The sequence below is a fragment of the Podarcis cretensis genome (genome assembly GCF_951804945.1).
Source record: "Podarcis cretensis genome assembly, chromosome: 6".
NCBI lineage: Eukaryota > Metazoa > Chordata > Lepidosauria > Squamata > Lacertidae > Podarcis > Podarcis cretensis.
Window position 1 is genome coordinate 40908109 of NC_137175.1, and position 20096 is coordinate 40928204.

The following is a 20096-nucleotide window of genomic DNA, read 5'->3' on the forward strand; positions in this document are numbered from 1 at the left end:
CCCCATTGATAAAGCATCAAGGCAAACAGTTAAGCATATAGGCCAATTGTATAAATTTAGCAACTAGAACAACTGATTACCAGTAAATCATTTAAAACTAACAAACCACAGTTGCTTTTTATAGATACTTATTATCAATTTGATATGTGGATGTTAAGAAATGAAAAGAAATATGTAGATGTTAACATATGAAGCCCAATAAACAACAATGACCAAAACGAAAGAAAGAATGAAAGAACGAAAGAAGGAAAGAAAGAAAGATGGTTTTGAAGGTAGAAAACAGATGTACCGTGGTACCTCGGGTTACAGACGCTTCAGGTTACAGACTCCACTAACCCAGAAATAGTACCTTGGGCTAAGAACTTTGCTTCAGGATGAGAACAGAAATAGTGCAGCGGTGGTGCGGTGGCAGAGGGAGGCCCCATTAGCTAAAGCGGTACCTCGGGTTAAGAACAGTTTCAGGTTAAGAACGGACCTCCAGAACTAATTAAGTTCTTAACCTGAGGCACCATTGTATGGGCTATCTAGTGTCACATGCATGACTATTTGACTGCAGGACAGAACCTATGAGCATGTGTTCGGTGCAGTTAGCTCCTGACACAAATACATTCTCCTGAGGCCTAGGGGTACTGAAGGAACTTGTGCATGTAATCTCAGAGCCTCTGTCTACAATCTTTGAGATTTTTTGGAGAACAGGTAAGGTCCCTGTGGACTGGAGGCGGGCAAATAACCCTCAGGGTCCCTTCCAGCTGTACAATTCTATGAAAGTGAGCAGGGCGAGAAGCAAAAGTGGGTTAGCAAGAGACAGGACTTTTACCTTTTTACCACCCCCCCCCCACTATCTCCCCATCCTCCATCCATGCAAGCAAGCAAGCAAGGAAGAGGCATGGTCACAGTCCAAGGACACGCACATTCCTGCCAGGTCAAAGTGTTCAAGATTATTATGGAGCAGGGTTGATAAGATGTGTGGCAAGGGGAAAGGGGTCCTGAGGGCCAGAAAGAGAAGTCTGGAGAGATGCATTAGGAACATTGTTTTATCAGGGCTCCTGTAGGTGCAGAAGGTTCTAATTGTGTTTGAGAGAACATGAGTAAAAGCCCTCTGCAGATCATCTCCACTCAACATGGGAAGGTTGGGTACTGAGCGGATCATGCCAAAGCATACAGGGGACATTGAAGGTGAGGCCTGTATGCATGTCTTGTCTCTCCTCCCATTCAAACATCCCATGTTCAGGTGAATGTCTAAGCACTCTCTTGACTCCTATAGGGTATGAGCAAAGAGAGGCCTTTTCTTATCACCCACAAAGTAATTACATGAACTTCAAATTATTATGCCACCTATTTTGAACTGCCTCCTTTTTGCGGTTTAGGGGTTCACTTCAAGTTCAAGGTAATGAACCGTTTCTAATTTACTGGATGAAACTCTCCCTGGAGCGGCTTATGTGAATCAGCCACAGTTCTGTTCTCTGGTATTCTAAGTGTCCAGAAAGCAGGGGAAATTTTTTGTTTCATACTCTGACCATAGATCCTTCCTCTTCTTTTAAATCAAGAACTTCATTATATTACTGACTGCGGTGACCTGAGATGCATTAGACTAGACTTGAAGCTTCCTCTTTTTAACACACAGCTTGTTTCATTTATACTCTACTTATTGAAGACAGCAGAGTGTGAAACAGAAATTTTTAAAAGGTAGGACTGAAATCAACTTGCAGCTTCATGTGTCGTATTTAAATATTTATTCAGAAACCCCAAAATTTTCAGGTAGGTGATGCTATTATCAAACCTGCAGTTTGGAAAACCAATGTGCTTTTAATATTCATCATAAGGTAAGGAAAAGTCATTTTGTGACTGATAAATTAGCAATGTAAAAAGACATTTTTTCAAACCTGTCAAGGTAGCCATTGCTTATATTGGATCCAATGTGTTCTGTTCTCTAATGCTAAATGCTGACTTTGCAATTACAGCTTTTATAACTTGCTAGGTTTGACCAGTTCTCCCAATATAGCATACTGTACAATGAGAAGTTTTAATTGCCAGGATATTTTTGTCTCCACTGAAGGTTACAGGCTGGTTGAATAAATTCTTGCAAATGGTAAAAATAGGAAAAGTGAATGAATGAATGGAGGATACTATATAAGGATCTTTTTGAGAATAAGTAGGACTTTGAATTGCTACTATTTGGAATATGCTAAAAACCTGCTGAGAATGCATATCACTTTAAAATAATGATAATAGCTTTTTCCAAAACTGCACTCCTAGGCACACTTACCGTGTTGCCAGCCTGTTGAATGGTGAGACTGATTTCTGAGTAAACGGGCACATCTTCCTGTGAGTATTTCTCCTCCAACTTTTGTGGGCAACGAAAGGTCCCATGAAAGTATGGGTGGATATATGGCCCCAGCTTTACTCTGATCCAGCAAGACAGAGCTTTGGGCACAAGCAGGGTTCTGTGCACTTGTTGCATTAAAGTTTGTCTTGGCTGGAAGCCGGCAGTCAAGAATTGGGACTGAACATGAAGTCCTCAGTGTTGGATTAGGAACCATGCACACAATTGTGCACAACTGTTCCTCTCCCATTTCAAGGGAGTGGGGAGCCTTACTTGGGGAAAAGGAAGAGGGTAGCAAATGGCAGGAACTGAAGCTCCATCACAAATTCCAGAGTTTCTGAAAGGAAATAACACATTTGTGTTGGAAAAGCAGTTCCTGCAGATAGGAGTGCCCTGCCCTGCTGCCATCACCTGTGCACACTAACCTGGGAGTAAGCTGAACTGAAAAGTGGGATTGTGATTTATGCATCTAAAATACGCAACGTTGAAGGTTTGGAGCTATACTAATTTGCAGCCCCTCCAAACCTCACCCATGGTTCTTTATAGTACAATGATGCATCACTCTAGTTAAAGGAAGAAAAAAATGGTGCCTGTGGTGACTAGCCAAGGCAAGAACTAAGCAAATGTTCAAGAGTATTTTCTTTTTAATCTATCAAAGCTGATAAAATGGTTTTTTAAATTTGAGTGTTATAAGATCCCATAGGCTCAGAATATTTTTTGTAGTCCATAAAAGCTAATGCCATGATGAAATTGATAGTGTTTAAAATACCACAAAACTTATTTTGTGGTACCATATGTTATACATCCATGTATACATTCGTGGGGCAAAAATGTGAACAAACAAGTTTAGTTTGGGCCCCAGGAAGGAAGCTGTGCAAGGAGCTGTGTGACTCCATTTGGTTTTGAAGTCATTTTAACCACTGAATTTTGGGGTAACACAGTGCTGATCTGGTTAAATTCTCTGACCCTAGCTTGGGGGACACAATGCACTGTTAGAACTAAATGCTTCTTTCCTTTTTGGTCCTATTTTATCCCCCACGTCCTTTGCAAAAGCAAGAAAGCTGTCAACCTCATCTATCGTCTTCATCATGGGCATAGATGTATGTGCTTGTGAAATGTACAAATTCTACTGTCTTCAAGTGAAGACACTTGAAGCAGCAACTTCTTAAAATGAAACACACAAACAAACTAAAAAGGGGGTTTTAACATGCATGAGGAAGTTCTCCAACTGTCCAGAGCTTGCAGCCACACACATGAACATTATCTTTATTCAGAGTCACTGCTGCTGACAATTTTACCCAGAAATTCCAGAAAGAAGCAAAATAGGGAAAGGGAAAGGGAGTTGTCAGCAGGCTTTGGGGGAGAAAACACTTTAGGGGGGCTGCTTTATTCTGCAGAAAACATTTCATTTTTTTCACCTGTAACAGCAATTATGAATGCTAGATATATTTCACAGATGATCAGCCTTCTTGGACTATATAATTGTGTGTGTGTGTATATATATATATATATATATATATATATATATATATATCTTTTACACTTCAATATCTTTAATAAATGTAATGATTTTTTTAAAAACCCTTCATATTTCTGCCAGGTTTTGTAGGGGTATTCAGAGCCTGTCCTACTCCTTGCATCCAGTTTAGATGTTTGATTTTGAATAAATCTGAAATCAAGCACAATGATGAATACCTTTATTTTTTTCCTCGTTCTCATACACGGTGAGTAGACAAAAGTTGTGTCATCTTCAATAAGTTTGATAAGTTGTGTCAGGGTTGTGAAAGAATTGGGGTTCATAACAACTATCCTCCTTCTGGTCTATCTTTGGCACTTCTGTGTTTTCTGCTTGCTCCTTCAAGAACAAATCTTTAGTCCAATATAGCTAGTAAATTGTCATTTCTCCCCTCTTTCACTCTCTTTGCAGCCAGTTTCATATATGCTTAAGATATACTTTGGCTTTAAATTTATAAAATCAAAAAATGCAAACACAACAACAAAAATAACAACAACCAGAGTTACTCTATTGGTAACTTGGAAACTTTCTGTACACTTAATAATATTAAAGTTCATATTTAAGTCTCTTTTCCATAGTCTGAGGAAAGGATTAAATAAATTTGCTGCAGGTGCCCCTGATTTACATAGGAGGTTTCCCCAGCCACTCTGGGGGGCTTACAACATATCTAAAAACATAATAAAAACATTAAAAACTTCCCTAAATTGGGACATCTTCAGATGTCTTCTAAAAGTCAGAAAGCTGTTTATTTCCTTGACATCTGAAGGGAGGGCATTCCACAGGGAGGGTGCCACTACCGAGAAGACCCTCTGCTTGGTTCCCTGTAACTTTGCTTCTTGTAGTGAGGGTACTAGCAGAAGGTGTTCAGAGGAGGACCTCAGTGTCTTGGCTGAGAAATAGGAGTGAAGATGCTCCTTCAGGTATACTATGAAATATTTGAGCTTTACTTTGACTTTCACAGATAAATCTAGTTACAGATAGGTAGCCGTGTTGGTCTGCCATAGTCAAAACAAAATAAAAAAATTCCTTCCAGTAGCACCTTAAAGACCAACTAAGTTAGTTCTTGGTATGAGCTTTCGTGTGCATGCACACTGTGTATCTGAAGAAGTGTGCATGCACACGAAAGCTCATACCAAGAACTAACTTAGTTGGTCTTTAAGGTGCTACTGAATGGAATTTTTTTATTTTGTTTTGACAGATAAATCTGTTAGACTTTTTCTAGGAAACTATTTTTACATTAGAGAAGATCCAGACAAAGCAGGATCTTTCAAAATATATTGGAATGGGATTAGAATTTGAGCTAGAAAGCCTCAAGGTCATCTCTGGTTCATTGACTCTACAGTAATACAGTTCAGTTCTGGTCTGTAGAAGGACTGCTTCAGTGCTCAAGGCTGCCAAACAGGTCTAGCTTTGTTCAGTAGTTGGTTAAGTATAAGCAATTTGTCAACATAGGAATATATATATATATATAGTCCAGTAGCACCTTAGAGACCAACTAAGTTTGTTCTTGGTATAAACTTTCATGTGCATGCACACTTCTTCAGATAGGAACTCATAGTTTGAGACCCTTCTGAAAAAATAATATTTTGTTCCATAGCCACTTGAAGGTAACAGGACACAGGTAGTGTCTAGTACAGTCAAATCAAGGCTAGCCAAGGTAGAGAAAGTCAAATCACAGCTGGCAAATCAGATTAAGGTTATTCTATACAGAGAGCAGAGAAAAACAGGACCTTGGATAGCTCCAAATGAACTGATGCTACAAAACCCTGCTGAAGCTTTATGTAGAATGGAAAAGTTTGTAGGGTGGTTGGCTCTACTTTCCTGGAGGAACTGGGTAAGTTTTTGATGGACTTTGACCTGATTTTACAGTATTTGACTCCTACATGCTGGGGAAACCTCCAAGGGTGAGTCCAAGCATGGTTGCCGGGCTGTATCCTCTGACTGGGAGGTTCCCTAATATACTACCAACAGTTATCCACCTGAATCTCATCCTTATTGGTGTCCTCTGTTGTGCACTGCAAGGGTCAGGGGCCATTTGGTAAAAAGGGCTTAGCTTTCTCCCCCACCCCTTCTCTGGGGCTGATGTCGTCCAACTGTGTCTGTGTGGCCTGAACCTGAAGTTGGGGTCGTACTAAGACTGTCTGAGGAAAAGGTTGGAGTTGGAGGATGTCTTGGGAGCTGTGCAGTACCTGGGTTTCCTCAAAAGCAAATACGGAACTAGTATCTATTAGTGTGTGAAAGCTGTGAATCTCCACTCATGCGCAACCTGTATATACGTGTAAATAAACCATGCGTCACAAAACATAGTAAGTCTCCAGTAACCCAACTGCAACTTGGATACATGCTATACCCTTGGAGTTATCACTGTTCCGAGGATTGTGTAAGAGTATGTTCCTTACTGGGAACCGTCAATGCTTCAAATGATTAACCAATTAGCAAAATATAAACATTACCAAAGCTTTGTTGGGATACTAATTCCTTGTTCAGATAGTGAATGAAGTGTGAATTAAATTACACTTTAATAAGCAATCATACCATTCATTGCAGTCCTGAGCTCTTCCCCATTGTGTCCCACCCATTCTAAAAATATACCTGGTAGCAGTGGCAAATTTGACCCTCAGGACTATAGCAGCATACTGCTTGCAATGATACATGTGGGATACAATTCCCATCGATCCTTAATAGGGTCAGCAGGATCAATGGGAACTGCTTCTCACATGGAGCGACATCTCTTCCCAATCCATTCAAATCACTCCCAGCCTGGTTCAAAGGGGGCTTGAATCGCTCCATGACCCTATATAAATTGTCTTATTGCTTGAATAATGTGTTGATAGCTTTTGTACCCTTATTTAAAACAGTTTCAGGAACATTATATGCTCCAAGGCTGCTGATAAGCCATGCTGGAAGATCAGTGACAATCAAGTGCTACTATGAAACCACATCAGCCAATAGACATGGCAGAAAATACTGGTGCAAGGAGTCAACCAACCGTCACTCTTGCCAGACTATCATTTCAACTAACGATTTCATTCACAAAGACTATGAAGGAAGAGTGATAATGCATGATAGCCCTCAAAGTGGGATTTTGCAAGTGACAATGACACAGCTGGTGAAGACAGACTCCAGTAATTACAGATGTGGCATTGGCAACAAAAATGCTTATGGGTTTTATGCTGGAGTGAATCTAACCATTTGGGAAGGTAAGCAAGCTGTTGGAATCCAAACAACTTTTTTCAAAAACTGAAGGGCTATTTTAACAATTTGTTTTGTTTCTGGGGTCTGCTTTTTCAGTTGCCTTGATGGGATAATTTTGCCTGCTTTTTCTTTTTTTGGCTGTGTAGGGTGTGTGTTTTGTCTCTGTTGGTCTGTGTTTTAGTCTGTGTGTATTGGTGCTGTGCATGGGGTTTTTGGGGGTAGGGGGAGGAGAAGGATCTGAGTATTGCTTCTTTGTTTTTCTTTTAAATGGGTATTTTGTGTATCCACAACAGGTTTTTCCAAAACTCTTTGGAAGGCAGCTGCTTTGCCACCTATTCTCTAAACAAACCAAATCCAAAAGTGCTATCAGGGATATCCTGGTTTAGAAAAAGCAAAACAAATATATATTTGGGTAAAATTCTATGCTAAGAAGTTAGTTCAAAAGACTTCTTGGCAGAAATCTGGGATTCAGATCAATCACTTTCCAGTTCTGCTTTTGCATCACTTTTCTCTATTAACCTTCAATAATCATGGCTCTTTAAGCTCTCTCATATCTGTACTCTAATGTGGAGCCATTATCTATAGATACAGTTTTCCATTTACAGTTGTTCAAAGGGCTAATAACCCACCTGAAAAATGTAGAGGCAAACAAGGCTTTCAATAAATTGCTAGGTGGATGAGGACAAGCCCAGCTTTTGCATGTATTTGGGTTGCTTAAATGTTTTAAATGAGAAAGTCTGTTTACATTTTGTGCCCGCTTGATTGTTGTTTTATAATTAATAATTTAATTCCTGTCCTGTCCTTTCTTACAAAGGAGTCCAGGGTGGCAAACAACAAACTAGCAAAACAATACAATTACATTAAAAAAATTAAACATTTTAAAACAGGCACATATCCTCACAGCTAATGATCTTAAGGAACAGCGCCTTTCAGTCACCAAATGCCAAGGTGAACTGCAACATTTTTAAATTCGCACCCCGCCGCAGGGATTCGAACCGCCGACCTTTCGATCGGCAAGCCCTAGGCGCTGAGGCTTTAACCCACAGCGCCACCTGCGTCCCTAATAGTGCATGTATATGGAAATATAAAAAGGTGTTTTACTAGAGAAAGAGAAGAAATCAAAGGCACCTCTACCAATATCAATGATATTGGCACATCATTGGTACAATCAGCAGGAGAGGCCCGGTTGGTGGTGTTTCTGTTGGGTGATGTACAGTTCACACTGACCCATGATAGGGTCTCCTCAGAGGCTGAGTCCCATTTGCTGAGTGCCCTCCCTGGTCAAGCATATCTGTCTCTCTCATTATTAACATTGAGGAAGAATTTAAACCAACAGAAACACCACCAACCGGGCCTCTCCTGCTGATTGTACCAATGATGTGCCAATATCATTGATATTGATAGAGGTGCCCTTGATTTCTTCTCTTTCTCTAGTAAAACACCTTTTTATATTTCCATATACATGCACTATTAGGGACGCAGGTGGCGCTGTGGGTTAAAGCCTCAGCGCCTAGGGCTTGCCGATCGAAAGGTCGGCGGTTCGAATCCCTGCGGCGGGGTGCGCTCCCGCTGCTCGGTCCCAGCGCCTGCCAACCTAGCAGTTCGAAAGCACCTCCGGGTGCAAGTAGATAAATAGGGACCGCTTACCAGCGGGAAGGTAAACGGCGTTTCCGTGTGCGGCTCTGGCTCGCCAGAGCAGCGATGTCACGCTGGCCACGTGACCCGGAAGTGTCTCCGGACAGCGCTGGCCCCTGGCCTCTTAAGTGAGATGGGCGCACAACCCCAGAGTCTGTCAAGACTGGCCCGTACGGGCAGGGGTACCTTTACCTTTTACATGCACTATTGACTGTAGTAGGTAGTAATGATTCTTTGAAAAATTGTTTAAGACTGTCGGGGGGGAAAGATAGTAATAAATGCTTTGATTTATTTTCTCCAAACAGGTCCAAATATGCCAAAATCACCTGAAATACTTTGGGGTAAAGTGAGAGGGTCAGTGATGATCCAATGCCCAGTGGAAACTGCCAAGTCAAGCATGAGGAGATCCTTTTGTAAGATGAGGAGATCTGGCTGTTCTCTCATAGCAGATACTAGCATGAATAAGGGAAAACAGCAAGAAGGAAGAATTGTTTTTACTGCTGGAAATAGCTCAGAAACTTTCAAAGTTTTCATAAACAAACTGAGAAAAGAAGATTCAGGAATGTATAAATGTGGAACAGGAACGTCTGATGACAATACAAGCTCAAGCATCATACAACTGGAGGTCACAGAAGGTAAGCAGAGAAGTAAAATGACAAAATCACAAATGTCATAATGGCGCTATGAGCTGGTGGGTATGCATATACTCCCTCTGCAAATATGGGAGATAATCCTCTTCAGAGCTTCAATGATCCTTGGGCATGGGATTGTTTTTTGGGGGGTGCAGAATACCTTGTTCCTTTCCTTGCTAGCCCCAACCCAATGCAGTAGGAAGTTCATTTTTCAAATTTGCTTTCCTTCCACCTCCACTTTTAAGCCAGGCTGGCTGAGGGCTTGTTTCTGCTGTCACTTTTCTGGTCCAATTAGTGACACTAAAAGTCTTCTATAAAACCAAGCTGCCCACGAAAGAGTGTGCTGGCAGAACGAGACATACAGTTTTGCAAAAACGTTTCCTCAAGTATTATTATTTCTAAAAGCATTTCTTTAAAAGCAATTACAAAATTACAGTGCTTCTGGAAACCACCTGCCTAAAGGGGTTGTAAAATGCAAAAGAACATTCCTTGCCAAAACATTTAGCTTTTCCTTATCTTAGCAGCTCATCTGATAAACTCGTCAAGTCTAGACACTTCCACTGTCTAGGGAATCACACATTAATCACAGCTTATTAAGTGAAGTCTAGCTTCAATTGACGTATTCTACATGACATTATATGGAGACATCCCTTTCTGCTGGTACCCAATACATTTTTGGAAATTGCTAAATTCTTTTTCACAACCTTCTCTCATGGTAAGAAATCCCACAGCATCTGTGCAACCGAAAACCTAGGGGGTGGGGCAGGCAAGCAAGGAGGCACTGAGCAGGTTGCAGCACTAAAAGTGGTCCAAGACCTACTGTTTAAGACTGCTCTAATCCTATAGGCTTGAAACAAGTTCCATGTGTCTGACTGTTGGTAATGTTCCTGCCCTGAGCAGTGTGGATATACCCAGAGGAAGTTGAGGAGTCACAGACCTTGCCTGAGCATATACTCTTTTCATGTAAACCCACCACGGGGGGCTCTCAGTTGAAAGAGGCTGCTACTGAATAAAATCCCTTGCCTTTCTGTGTGTGGCTAAATTTGTTAGAACAGGCAGGGCCCTTTCTAAGAGAAGTTGTTCCAAATCCCTCCGGTGAGCTGTTGCCATGATACCTGTGCTCTGCTTTCTCAATCAGGGTTCTAGGGGAACATGAGGCATGTATGATATAGCACGTGGTTCCTGGCAGGTGTGCAGAGGTGCAATTGAATATAATATGGGGGGAGGGGAGGGCAAGTAAGCCCCACCCCATATAATAGATCACAAGATGCAGTGCTTGCACACCACTTTATCACCTTTTATCCTGGGCTGCTCTACTTTGAATGGTGAATATTTTATTGGGGAGGAGGGACGAAGGGAACTTGGCCCCTAGGAGTTATTATTATTTATTGAATTTATATACCGCCCTATATCCGGAGGTCTCAGAGCGGTTCACAGAATAAAATCAAAATATGAAACCACAAAATACATAATTGAAATAAAAACAATAGCCCAATAACGCCCCTCCCCCGAACCCCCACATTTTAAAAGGGCATAGGATGTCAATTAAATCAGCCAAGTTAAAAAGGAACATTTTTGCCTGGGGCCTAAAGGTGTATAATGAAAGTGCCAGGCGAAGAGTTGGCTCTTAGGTAGGGTGCATGTGTGTTGGGCGGGGGACAGTGGGGAGGTGGTGCATTTTAAAAATGAATGTACAAATGATTCCCTGTGCATGGGCGACTAGATTTTAGGAAGGAAGGAAGGCTATAACTTTCTCCATGACCTCCCTTTTTAATGTGGAAGGCTGGGCTGTCCCACCCATGTGGCAGACTGAGGAAACTGGCTTGGGTGGTGGAACTCTAAGTGGCGGCACCCCCACGTCCACCCTGCCACCTCATGAGATCTTTCTGGAACCCGCTGCCACCGCCACTTCACAGGCGCTGCCACGCAACCCAGGTAAGAGAGGATTTGGTGGTTGCAGGCGCCTTTGCAGCAGCGGGATGGGGTGGCAAAATGGGAAAGGAGATTATAGATAGATAGGCAGATTGATACACAATGTGTGATCAGGTGAGATTCCCCACATTCCCTGTAGTTTGACGTGGTATAGCTCAAACATATATTACTATCTTAATAAGGCAGTATTACTTCACCCTAGGGGTACTTTTTGTAGCATTGCCCTTTATGCCTGCACAGTGAATCACATGCAGACATCCAATCTGGGGTCCCACTATAGCATAAAGCTCAATTCTAAGTGGACTCCAGGTGGTGAGATAGGTTGCTATGTGCAGGTCTGGCCCAATACATTTTGCCACATGGGACAAAAGACAAGATGGTTCCTTCACCTTTTGATGCACAGAAGGCAACTTGGCCTGCAGTTGGATGTTATTTCAATTCTGTCAACTGCAGAACATCACTCAGTGCTTCTGAGAGGATTAGGTTGATCATGGGGGTGCAGGATAGGACACACATAACCAGAAGGGTACAGCCAATAGGGTTCAAGAGAAACAGCTAGTGGGTTGCTGCCGCCCCCTAGCACCTGCTGCCTGAGGCAGCTGTCTCACTCTGTCTAATAAAGCTGGCCCTGGTGAAGTGAAACCACTGGCAGCTGTTGCATAAAGGTGGTGGATATCCCTCTTTCTGGCCAGTGCTAGGTGGAATAGGACAGTGCTGCTGCCCCATACAACTGTACAGTTTCTGAGTTGATAGCATCTCTGGAGCTGATGCTACTGGCATCAGAAGGGCCAACTAGCCATGTACCAGCTGTGCAGCATCTTCCATGGTACTGGCTGCAGAGCCTCCACTTACTCGACTGCCTCCTGGAGTCAAAAGGTAAAGGTGAGAAGGACCCAGTTCCTACATTGCCATGCAGCAGCCTCTTTCAGCTTCATCCAGCAAAGCCTTGGCCATTGTTCTTCTGACAACTCCCTCTGAATTCCAGTTAATAGCACTGAAATACAGTTCCCATAATCCCCACTCAACATGACCAGTGATCGGGGCCAGTGGATGGGAGTTGTGGTTCAGCAACATCTGTGGGGCTACAAGTTGGCCACCCCTGGTGTAGGAACATTCAAGAGCATCTTGATTTTCAGTGATCCTCTTTTTCCTCCTAACAGAATTGGTTTTCTTCAATATCGTAAATGATACGGCAACCACACATGAGCCACAAACAATCTGGACATCCCCCCACAGTTATGTGACAGCTACAAATGAAGTTTACAAGCAAAGGTAAAGTTGGAAGATGCCTTGTCTAGTTTAAGCACATTCTCATGCTCAGTGGCATCCAGCCATTTCTCTAAAATTTAAGTTTAAAAAAATGTCATCCAGCCAGTCTGAAAAATAGGCGCCAGCACTTCCAGAGGGTAGTTTAGCAGCTAGTGCCAAGGAAAGAATGAGAAACTGACCCAAACTAATGTGCTGAATCTTCTAGTTAAAATACTAACATGTGTAAATGGGGGAGAGCTGCTAGTGTTCTGCACACTTAATAGATGAACTGCAGTTTCCCAAAATAGCCAGTCGAATGCTTAGAAAGGAAACGTTGAAAAAGAATTATGCGTTGCAAGAAATTAGGATGAGCCAGTAGATGGCACTCCTTTCACTGGTGTTAAGACTTATTACACTGCTTCAAAAGTTATTTCAAACAAAAAAACAAAATACAAGGTCTATAGAAAAATTAGAGACAATTGATGAACTGATGGGTGGGGAGGGTGCAATTTTGTAGACTGGGCAGAAATCAGAGCAATCATCAAAAGGGTGGTAAATGTTTGAGTGTCCTGTGCGTCTCTCTCTCTCTCTCTCTCTCTCTCTCTCTCTCTCTCTCTCTCTCTCTCCCTCCCTCTCTCTCTCTCTCTCTCTCTCTCTCTGTGTGTGTGTGTGATTGGTGGTTGCACCGACTTTTTGCCACACCCTCTGCTAGATTGAAGTCTCTGAAGGGTTAGCTAAGGGTGACTGTGGCTCTGTTGTAAAGGGCAAAACATGCCAATTCCCACCACAACACAAGGGTAATTTTGAACTCTTTTGCCCCAAGTCCTAAAGGTAACAAGGCTCTTTAGAACACCAGACTATCTCTTATCTCCGGTGCTTTTCTCCTGGGGGTACGTAGGGGTACGCATACCCCTAAACATTTTGTGAATCTAAATTTGGCCTCATTAAGGGGCAGTATTTCAATATGAGTAGGAAAATGAGAGTACCCCTAAATATTTTTTTTAAGTAAAAAACAACTGCTTATCTCCAGAAATAACCTGGTGAGCCCCACACTCATGCTATGTTTGGGACTCTTGTTATCATGAGATGCCCTCGGAATGGTTTTAACCAAGTATTTTAACTAGCCAGTAATGCTTAAGGCATCTGTAGTGTAGGGGCCCTGTCTGTGGACCCCCCCCCCACCTTTCTCTCACCAAGGTGAACTCCCGAACTCCTTTTGATCTCACTAGGTGATGCTCCTTTGAGGCATTGCTTGCCAGCTTCTACCCCTTCTGAGCTGCCTTTACTTCCTCTCTCCCCTACTTATTCAATCTCCCCCATCTTCTTGTCTCCCTTTTATCCTGGGCTGCTCAACTTCTCCTGATACTTGTCCTTACTATCCCTTGCTTTTTCTTCACAATTTCCCTTACCTTGGGACCTGCTATTGATGTGCCAATTTACCAATTTATCACCTGGCTGGTTGGGGGTTTCCATCTTCACCGGAGTGTTGCCCCACCCTGTCCTTTACAGTCTGCCTGACTTACCTTCCAGGCGGGCAGCAGAACCATTGGAGTGATGAAGAAACTGGCACTCTCAGCACCAAGGTTTCACCCCAGTCAACTCTGCACTTTTTATAAACAATAGTTATACCTTCATTGTGATGCTTACAATAAAATAATTTTGCTTGGACCATAAGGAGAAAAAGTAAAATAAATATCCACTCCACCCTGTACAAAAGATGAATGCCATTACTATTAAGGCCCTCTACTTCTCACTCACAATTCCTTCCTGAACCATTCCTGTTTCCCTGTTGACATCCTCTTGGTCCGTTACTTGAGTTTTTGGCTCCTGTCTTCCATCTGACTCATGATGGCAACTTCTTGGTCTAATGTTTGGGCTGCTAACTTGTATGAGCTGCTCCTGATCCCTGCACTGGCACCAAAAGAGATAGATCTGTAACAGACATCCACCAGCCACTGGGGAAGTAAAAGTTTAAACATTATGACAAGCAAAAAAAAAAAAAAAAAAAAAAAAGCTCTTTTTTGTACTATGTCTATTTTTAGGTTGTCTGAAACTGAACTAAATCTACTTCCAATTGTCATACCAATTTTGCTTGGATTTCTTGTTCTGGCTGCAGCTGTTATCATTGTATTTCTTAAGATAAGGAAGCGAAAGAAGGATGGTAAGCAAAGCCGTCTATTCTCTTGGTGTTTCTGTGCATTTGGTTCTTGTTGGGGCAGCAAAATATGGCACAAAACAGCCCTTGCTGGCGTCATGTTCAGTTTTCATTCACAATGGATGCAGGTTGGCTAGATCTTGCTGGTCCAAAGTGTGTCTGATTTAAGCTGGAGCATTTGCCTATGTATCCATTATATCAATGCACTTGAATCACAGCTTTCACAAGGACGCTGGCTATAAATCATAAAATGCATACACCATTGTAGTTGTGCAATACCAACAGTACTGTACGAGCCTATTCTTTTCTTAGAAGTAAGCCCTACTGAGCTCAATGAGGTTTAATTGTTAAGAGTTTGGGTGTAATCTTCGATACCTCCCTTTCTATGGAAGCGCAGATTACAGCTATAACAAAGGAGGCATTTTTTCATCTCCTCCAAGCTAAGCAGTTGGCTCCTTATCTCTCTCGCCCTGACCTAGCCACTGTGATCCACGCGACGGTCATCTCCAGACTGGATTATTGTAACTCGCTCTATGTGGGGCTGCCCTTGAGACTGACCCAGAAACTCCAGCGGGTGCAGAATGCCGCGGCGAGTCTCCTTATGGGGTCTTCACTGCGAGATCACATTCATCCGGTACTATACCAGCTGCACTGGCTCCCGGTGGAGTACAGGATCAGGTTTAAGGTGCTGGTTTTAACCTTTAAAGCCCTATACGGCCTAGGACCCTCGTACCTACGGGACCGCCTCTCCTGGTATGTCCCACAGAAGAACCTACGGTTTGCAAATAAAAACATCCTGAAGGTCCCAGGCCACAGAGAGGTTAGGCTGGCCTCAACTAGAGCCAGGGCTTTCTTGGCTGCGGCTCCAATCTGGTGGAACGCTCTGTCACAAGAGACTAGGGCCCTGCGGGACCTGACATCTTTCCACAGGGCCTGCAAGACAGAGCTGTTCCACCAGGCCTTTGGTTGGGGTGCAGCCTGACTCCCTCCTCTAGCAACCTGCACAGAATTTTGCTTAACGGTTGCCACCAATTTGATTTTAATTAATTTTTATAATGAAATGTTTTTAGAATGTTGGATTATTTGATTGTTTGATTGTTGTTAGCTGCGCAGAGCCCGGCTTCGGCCGGGGAGGGCGGGATATAAATAAAATTTATTATTATTATTATTATTATTATTATTATTATTATTCCCAGATAAGCAGGTATAAGATTGCAACCTAAGTGCTAAAAACATAATTCCTACAAGGTATATAAGGAAACAGCAGAAGGGCAAGAACATGTTTCTAGAACAGTACCTTGACTTTATCTCAGAAACAAATGGGCAGGCAGTTCTCTCAATACTGGCACAATATGGCCTGTAAAACTACCCCTAATTAGTGATTGTGCAGCTGTATATTGGACCTGCTGAATTTTCCAAACCTGCTATGCAGTAGTCTAATCTAGAAGTTACCACCATGGTATCTATGATAGGTGCAAACTTTCCCTTTTCCAGAAGAGGGTGCAGCTGGCAAATCAACAGAAACTGGAAAAAAAAGAATATCTAGTTATCGAGGAGCAGTACTGGCTTCAAGAATGCTCCTCTGTCCCAAATCTTGTGTACCTGGTTCTTAGGGTTAGGGTGATCCTATTCAGAAAAGGCAGAGCACCCACCACTCCTGGTTTCTTAGGTCTCCTATCTTCAGTAAGTAGTGTGACTTATCTGGTGAGGGCCTAAGTTGTTCATGATTTTTGCCTCACTAGAGAGGCAGAGAGCCAATCTGAGTTTGTTTTATTGTTAAATGTCAGAAGCAGTAGTGGTATGTGATGGACCCAGAGCACCATCAGTGGTGGTGGTGTGACATTTGCCAGGACAGGATGGGTGGGGGCAAAGCATTGCTTTGAAGATGTTCAAAGCACAAGCTATTTGCACATGAATATTATTTTGCTCACTGGCTTCTCTGGGACAACTCTCACTGCCAAATCTAGTAAACCTGCATAACATATTGAAAAATCAATTTATTTTGAGACTAGTGGTATGTCTTCTTAGCCACAGAAGCTACCCCAGTAGTCAGTGGATGAAAATGTAATTATCTGTTGGGTTTTTACCAAAAGCTTCAAATGACATTCCTGCAAGAAACCCAGAAGGAGCAATAGCACTGGCTGACCAACATTGTTCAGGAGAACGACCCATGGAAGAGCAAATAGGCTCAGCGGACGAACAAGAATCTGCCCTAGACACTGACAAAGGTATGCGTTCTTTCTGCTTCTGTGACTTAAATTTCCTTTGTTAGATGAATATCAATAATATTAACCTCCTTCCCAAAATGTTGGCCGCAATCCATTGCACAATTGTGTACAATGGGCTTCTCTCTCTCTCTCTCTCTCTCTCTCTCTCTCTCTCTCTCTCTCCCTCTCCCCCCCCCTCTCTCTCTGTTTCTGCATGCAAAGAAATATGTGAGGGGCAGTGATGGAACACCCCCTTCAGCACATCTCTTTTATTGTGTTTTATTTATTGAGTCTGAGGGTGACGGTTTGAAGCAGAGAGTCTTCCCTCCTCTATGCATGGAGATTCCCCGTGGGATTTAGAACCTTGCAAAATCACAGTTTCATAGGTCTGGTGCATGGCTCCCATCTGTTTAAACCCTTTTGCCCTCATTTTCAATATCTTTTGTAATAAGGAGGTTCTGATATAATTACTGGATGACTAAATTTTTTAAAAAGAAGAAGCTATGAACAGCAAGCTTTATTATGTTGAACCGACTGATATAGTACAGTTCTTTGGTGTCTTACATTAATTTAAAGCTACTGCTTTGCATGGGGTTCTTATGATAGGATACTATTAATGGTATTAAAGTTTCTCGTGGCTGTAGAATGTTGAAATCTGGAGTCAGGGTATATTGATCACATGGAAACTACTGAATAAAATAGCAAAAATGAGGTTGAGGTGGGTTTAAAAAAAAATAAAAATTGCAGAGTTGGTGGTTGTCAAGCCATCCTGTTTTGGACCATGTTCAAGTACTTTAGAGGTAAGGACATAAAAGTAGTTCCAAATAATTTAGTTTCTATGATATAACCTAATTTTTTTTTCTCTCTCTCTGTTTTAGTTGAGGTCCCAGTTGAAAATGAATATTCCTTGCTCAGCCATGGGGCAAATCCCGACAACTTGAGAGAAACTGATTGACTGCCGTTTCAAATGAGGTTGCATATAGTTAAGAGAGAATTTTCAAAGCTTACAGTATGTAATCTATTCTATGTCTAAGCAGCAGTCATTCTGCATTATATTGTCCCCTTCTGATATTGACATAAAATTATATCAGAAATAACATGTGAGGTACACCTCTTATTAGTTTTAAAGTAGTCACCAGGACATAGACACCTATAAGGCTTCTAATTCTGTGTTCACCCAGTGAGTCTTTGCATTATGTGTGTGCCTTTGGAAATTAAGGGAATTTTCAAAAGCAGTTTGTACTATGACATGAGATGGTGCTCAGAATTGGGGGTTAGTATTAAAATATATATGGTTATGTGCTAGATCTTGGGTGCACTCTCTGGATCCTTGCTCTTGTTATCATCTTAGCCATGATACATATACAGTGGTACCTTGGGTTACATACGCTTCAGGTTACATATGCTTCAGGTTACAGACTCCGCTAACCCAGAAATATTACCTCGGGTTAAGAACTTTGCTTCAGGATGAGAACAGAAATCGTACAGCGGTGGCATAGCTACAGCAGGAGGCCCCATTAGCTAAAGTGGTGCTTCAGGTTAAGAACAGTTTCAGGTTAAGAACGGACCTCCGGAATGAATTAAGTACAGTGGTACCTCGGGTTAATTCATTCCGGAGGTCTGTTCTTAACCTGAAGCACCACTTTAGCTAATGGGGCCTCCTGCTGCCGCCATGCTGCCGGAGCACGATTTCTGTTCTCATCCTGAAGCAAAGTTCTTAACCCGAGGTACTATTTCTGGGTTAGCAGAGTCTGTAACCTGAAGCGTATGTAACCTGAAGCGTATATAACCTGAAGCGTATGTAACCCAAGGTACCACTGTACTTAACCCAAGGTACCACTGTATGAGTTTTGTATTGAGAGAGGTGATGTCAGGAGCCGGAGTCAAACACAGGTCAGCAATAAAAAACATGGTGTCAGTGTTTCTTTGTTCAAAGAAACCAAAACAGCGCAGGCCTAGTGACCCTAGCAACTCTTCCCGGTAGGTCGTGCTCCCATGAGGCAGTTGCGAGGATTGAAGGTCCCTGCCTTCCCACTGCTCTCAAAGACACCTCCTTTCCAGGGTGTCTCCCAAGCAGTCACAAATGGCACCTGCACACAACCAATCTCTGCTCTTTTCATTTCTCTGTGTGTTCTAGGAGACCAGGGCAGAGGAACGCTGGTTCCAGCAGGAAAGGGAGACTCCCTGGATTCTTCAGCAGCCTGTCTCAACTCTGCCTCTTTGGCCAACCTCCTCTCCAGCTTCTGCTTCAGCCTTGGAGTCTGAACCGCTCTCTGCCACAGCTTCTTCCTGCTCATTAAACCCAGTTACCTCTTCTGCTTCTGACACTTCCTCCTCCTCTGATTCTGCTCTTTCTTCTGCCTCCGGCACCCATTGTCATCCCACCCCCACTCCCCTAGCTCTGAGCCTTCTTCCCCTGAGGGTTTCCTTCGGCTTTTCCCCAGCTGGTGCCCCCCCTTTTGTATCTAGTCAGTCCGTCACAAGTGACCACAAAATTATTTGGTTAACTGAGTTTCATGTGGTGACTTTGTTGCTAAAATGCAAATAGTGAGAGCTGATGTAGAAGAGCTGTGGTTCAGTGGCAAAGCGCATGCTTTGCATGAAACAGATTTCAAGTCATTTCCCTGGCATTTCCAGATATGATTGGGAGAGACTCCCTGTCTAAAACTGCTTTGAGGTTTTGTTTTTATAATAATATAAAATATGATTTTATAGATAAGTATATAATTTTTATGAAATAAATAAATAAAACTCCTGGGAGCCAGTGCTTTCCAGTGGACAATAATGAGTTAGATGATTTTACTCCAGTGATCTTACTCCAGCAGGGGTCAGCAAACTTTTTCAGCAGGGGGCCAGTCCACCGTCCCTCAGACCTTGTGGGGGGCCGGACTATATTTTTTTTTGGTGGGGGGAATGAACGAATTCCTATGCCCCACAAATAACCCAGAGATGCATGTTAAATAAAAGGACACATTCTACTCATGTAAAAACACGCTGATTCCCGGACTGCCCATGGGCCGGATTTAGAAGGCGATTGGGCCGGCTCCGGCTCCTGGGCCTTAGTTTGCCTAACCATGCTCCAGAGGATAAGGCAGCTTCCTATGTTCTTATATGGATAAAAGCAATGGAGATGGATTAGCTCCAGGATGGCAACTAAATACTAGCAGGCAGCATATGAAAGGAATGTGGTGACCTTCTGACAACATCAATATATCTAAAAGTAACATATGACTAGGGCCTTAAGTGGAATGGA

At 42.6% G+C, this 20096-nt stretch overlaps 1 protein-coding gene across 3 annotated transcripts; it reads left to right on the plus strand.

Annotated features, from left to right (window-relative positions):
• The first annotated feature begins 1677 nt into the window (after positions 1-1677).
• On the plus strand, positions 1678-18258 carry LOC307217777 (polymeric immunoglobulin receptor-like). Of its 3 annotated transcripts, XM_079979646.1 has the most exons (10): positions 1678-1823; positions 2257-2325; positions 3924-4047; positions 6698-7039; positions 8975-9304; positions 11084-11236; positions 12394-12505; positions 14524-14642; positions 16730-16864; positions 17722-18258. In XM_079979646.1, exons 3-10 carry the CDS (start codon positions 4008-4010, stop codon positions 17796-17798), a joined length of 1308 nt encoding a protein of 435 aa, XP_079835772.1. In that variant the 5' UTR covers positions 1678-1823; positions 2257-2325; positions 3924-4007; the 3' UTR covers positions 17799-18258. The 3 variants fall into 3 exon arrangements, with proteins under 3 accessions (XP_079835772.1, XP_079835774.1, XP_079835773.1); XM_079979648.1 differs by lacking the exon at positions 11084-11236; XM_079979647.1 differs by lacking the exon at positions 1678-1823 and having other exon boundaries at positions 2200-2325.
• The last annotated feature ends 1838 nt before the right edge of the window (positions 18259-20096 follow it).

Excerpts from the sequence above, each read along its gene's own strand:
- LOC307217777 (XM_079979646.1), top strand. The coding sequence starts at position 4,008 with ATGATGAATACCTTTATTTTTTTCCTCGTTCTCATACACG. Across the intron at positions 11,237-12,393 it reads GGCGCTGCCACGCAACCCAG|AATTGGTTTTCTTCAATATC; the intron begins GTAAGAGAGGAT and ends TCCTCCTAACAG. Across the intron at positions 12,506-14,523 it reads AATGAAGTTTACAAGCAAAG|GTTGTCTGAAACTGAACTAA; the intron begins GTAAAGTTGGAA and ends GTCTATTTTTAG.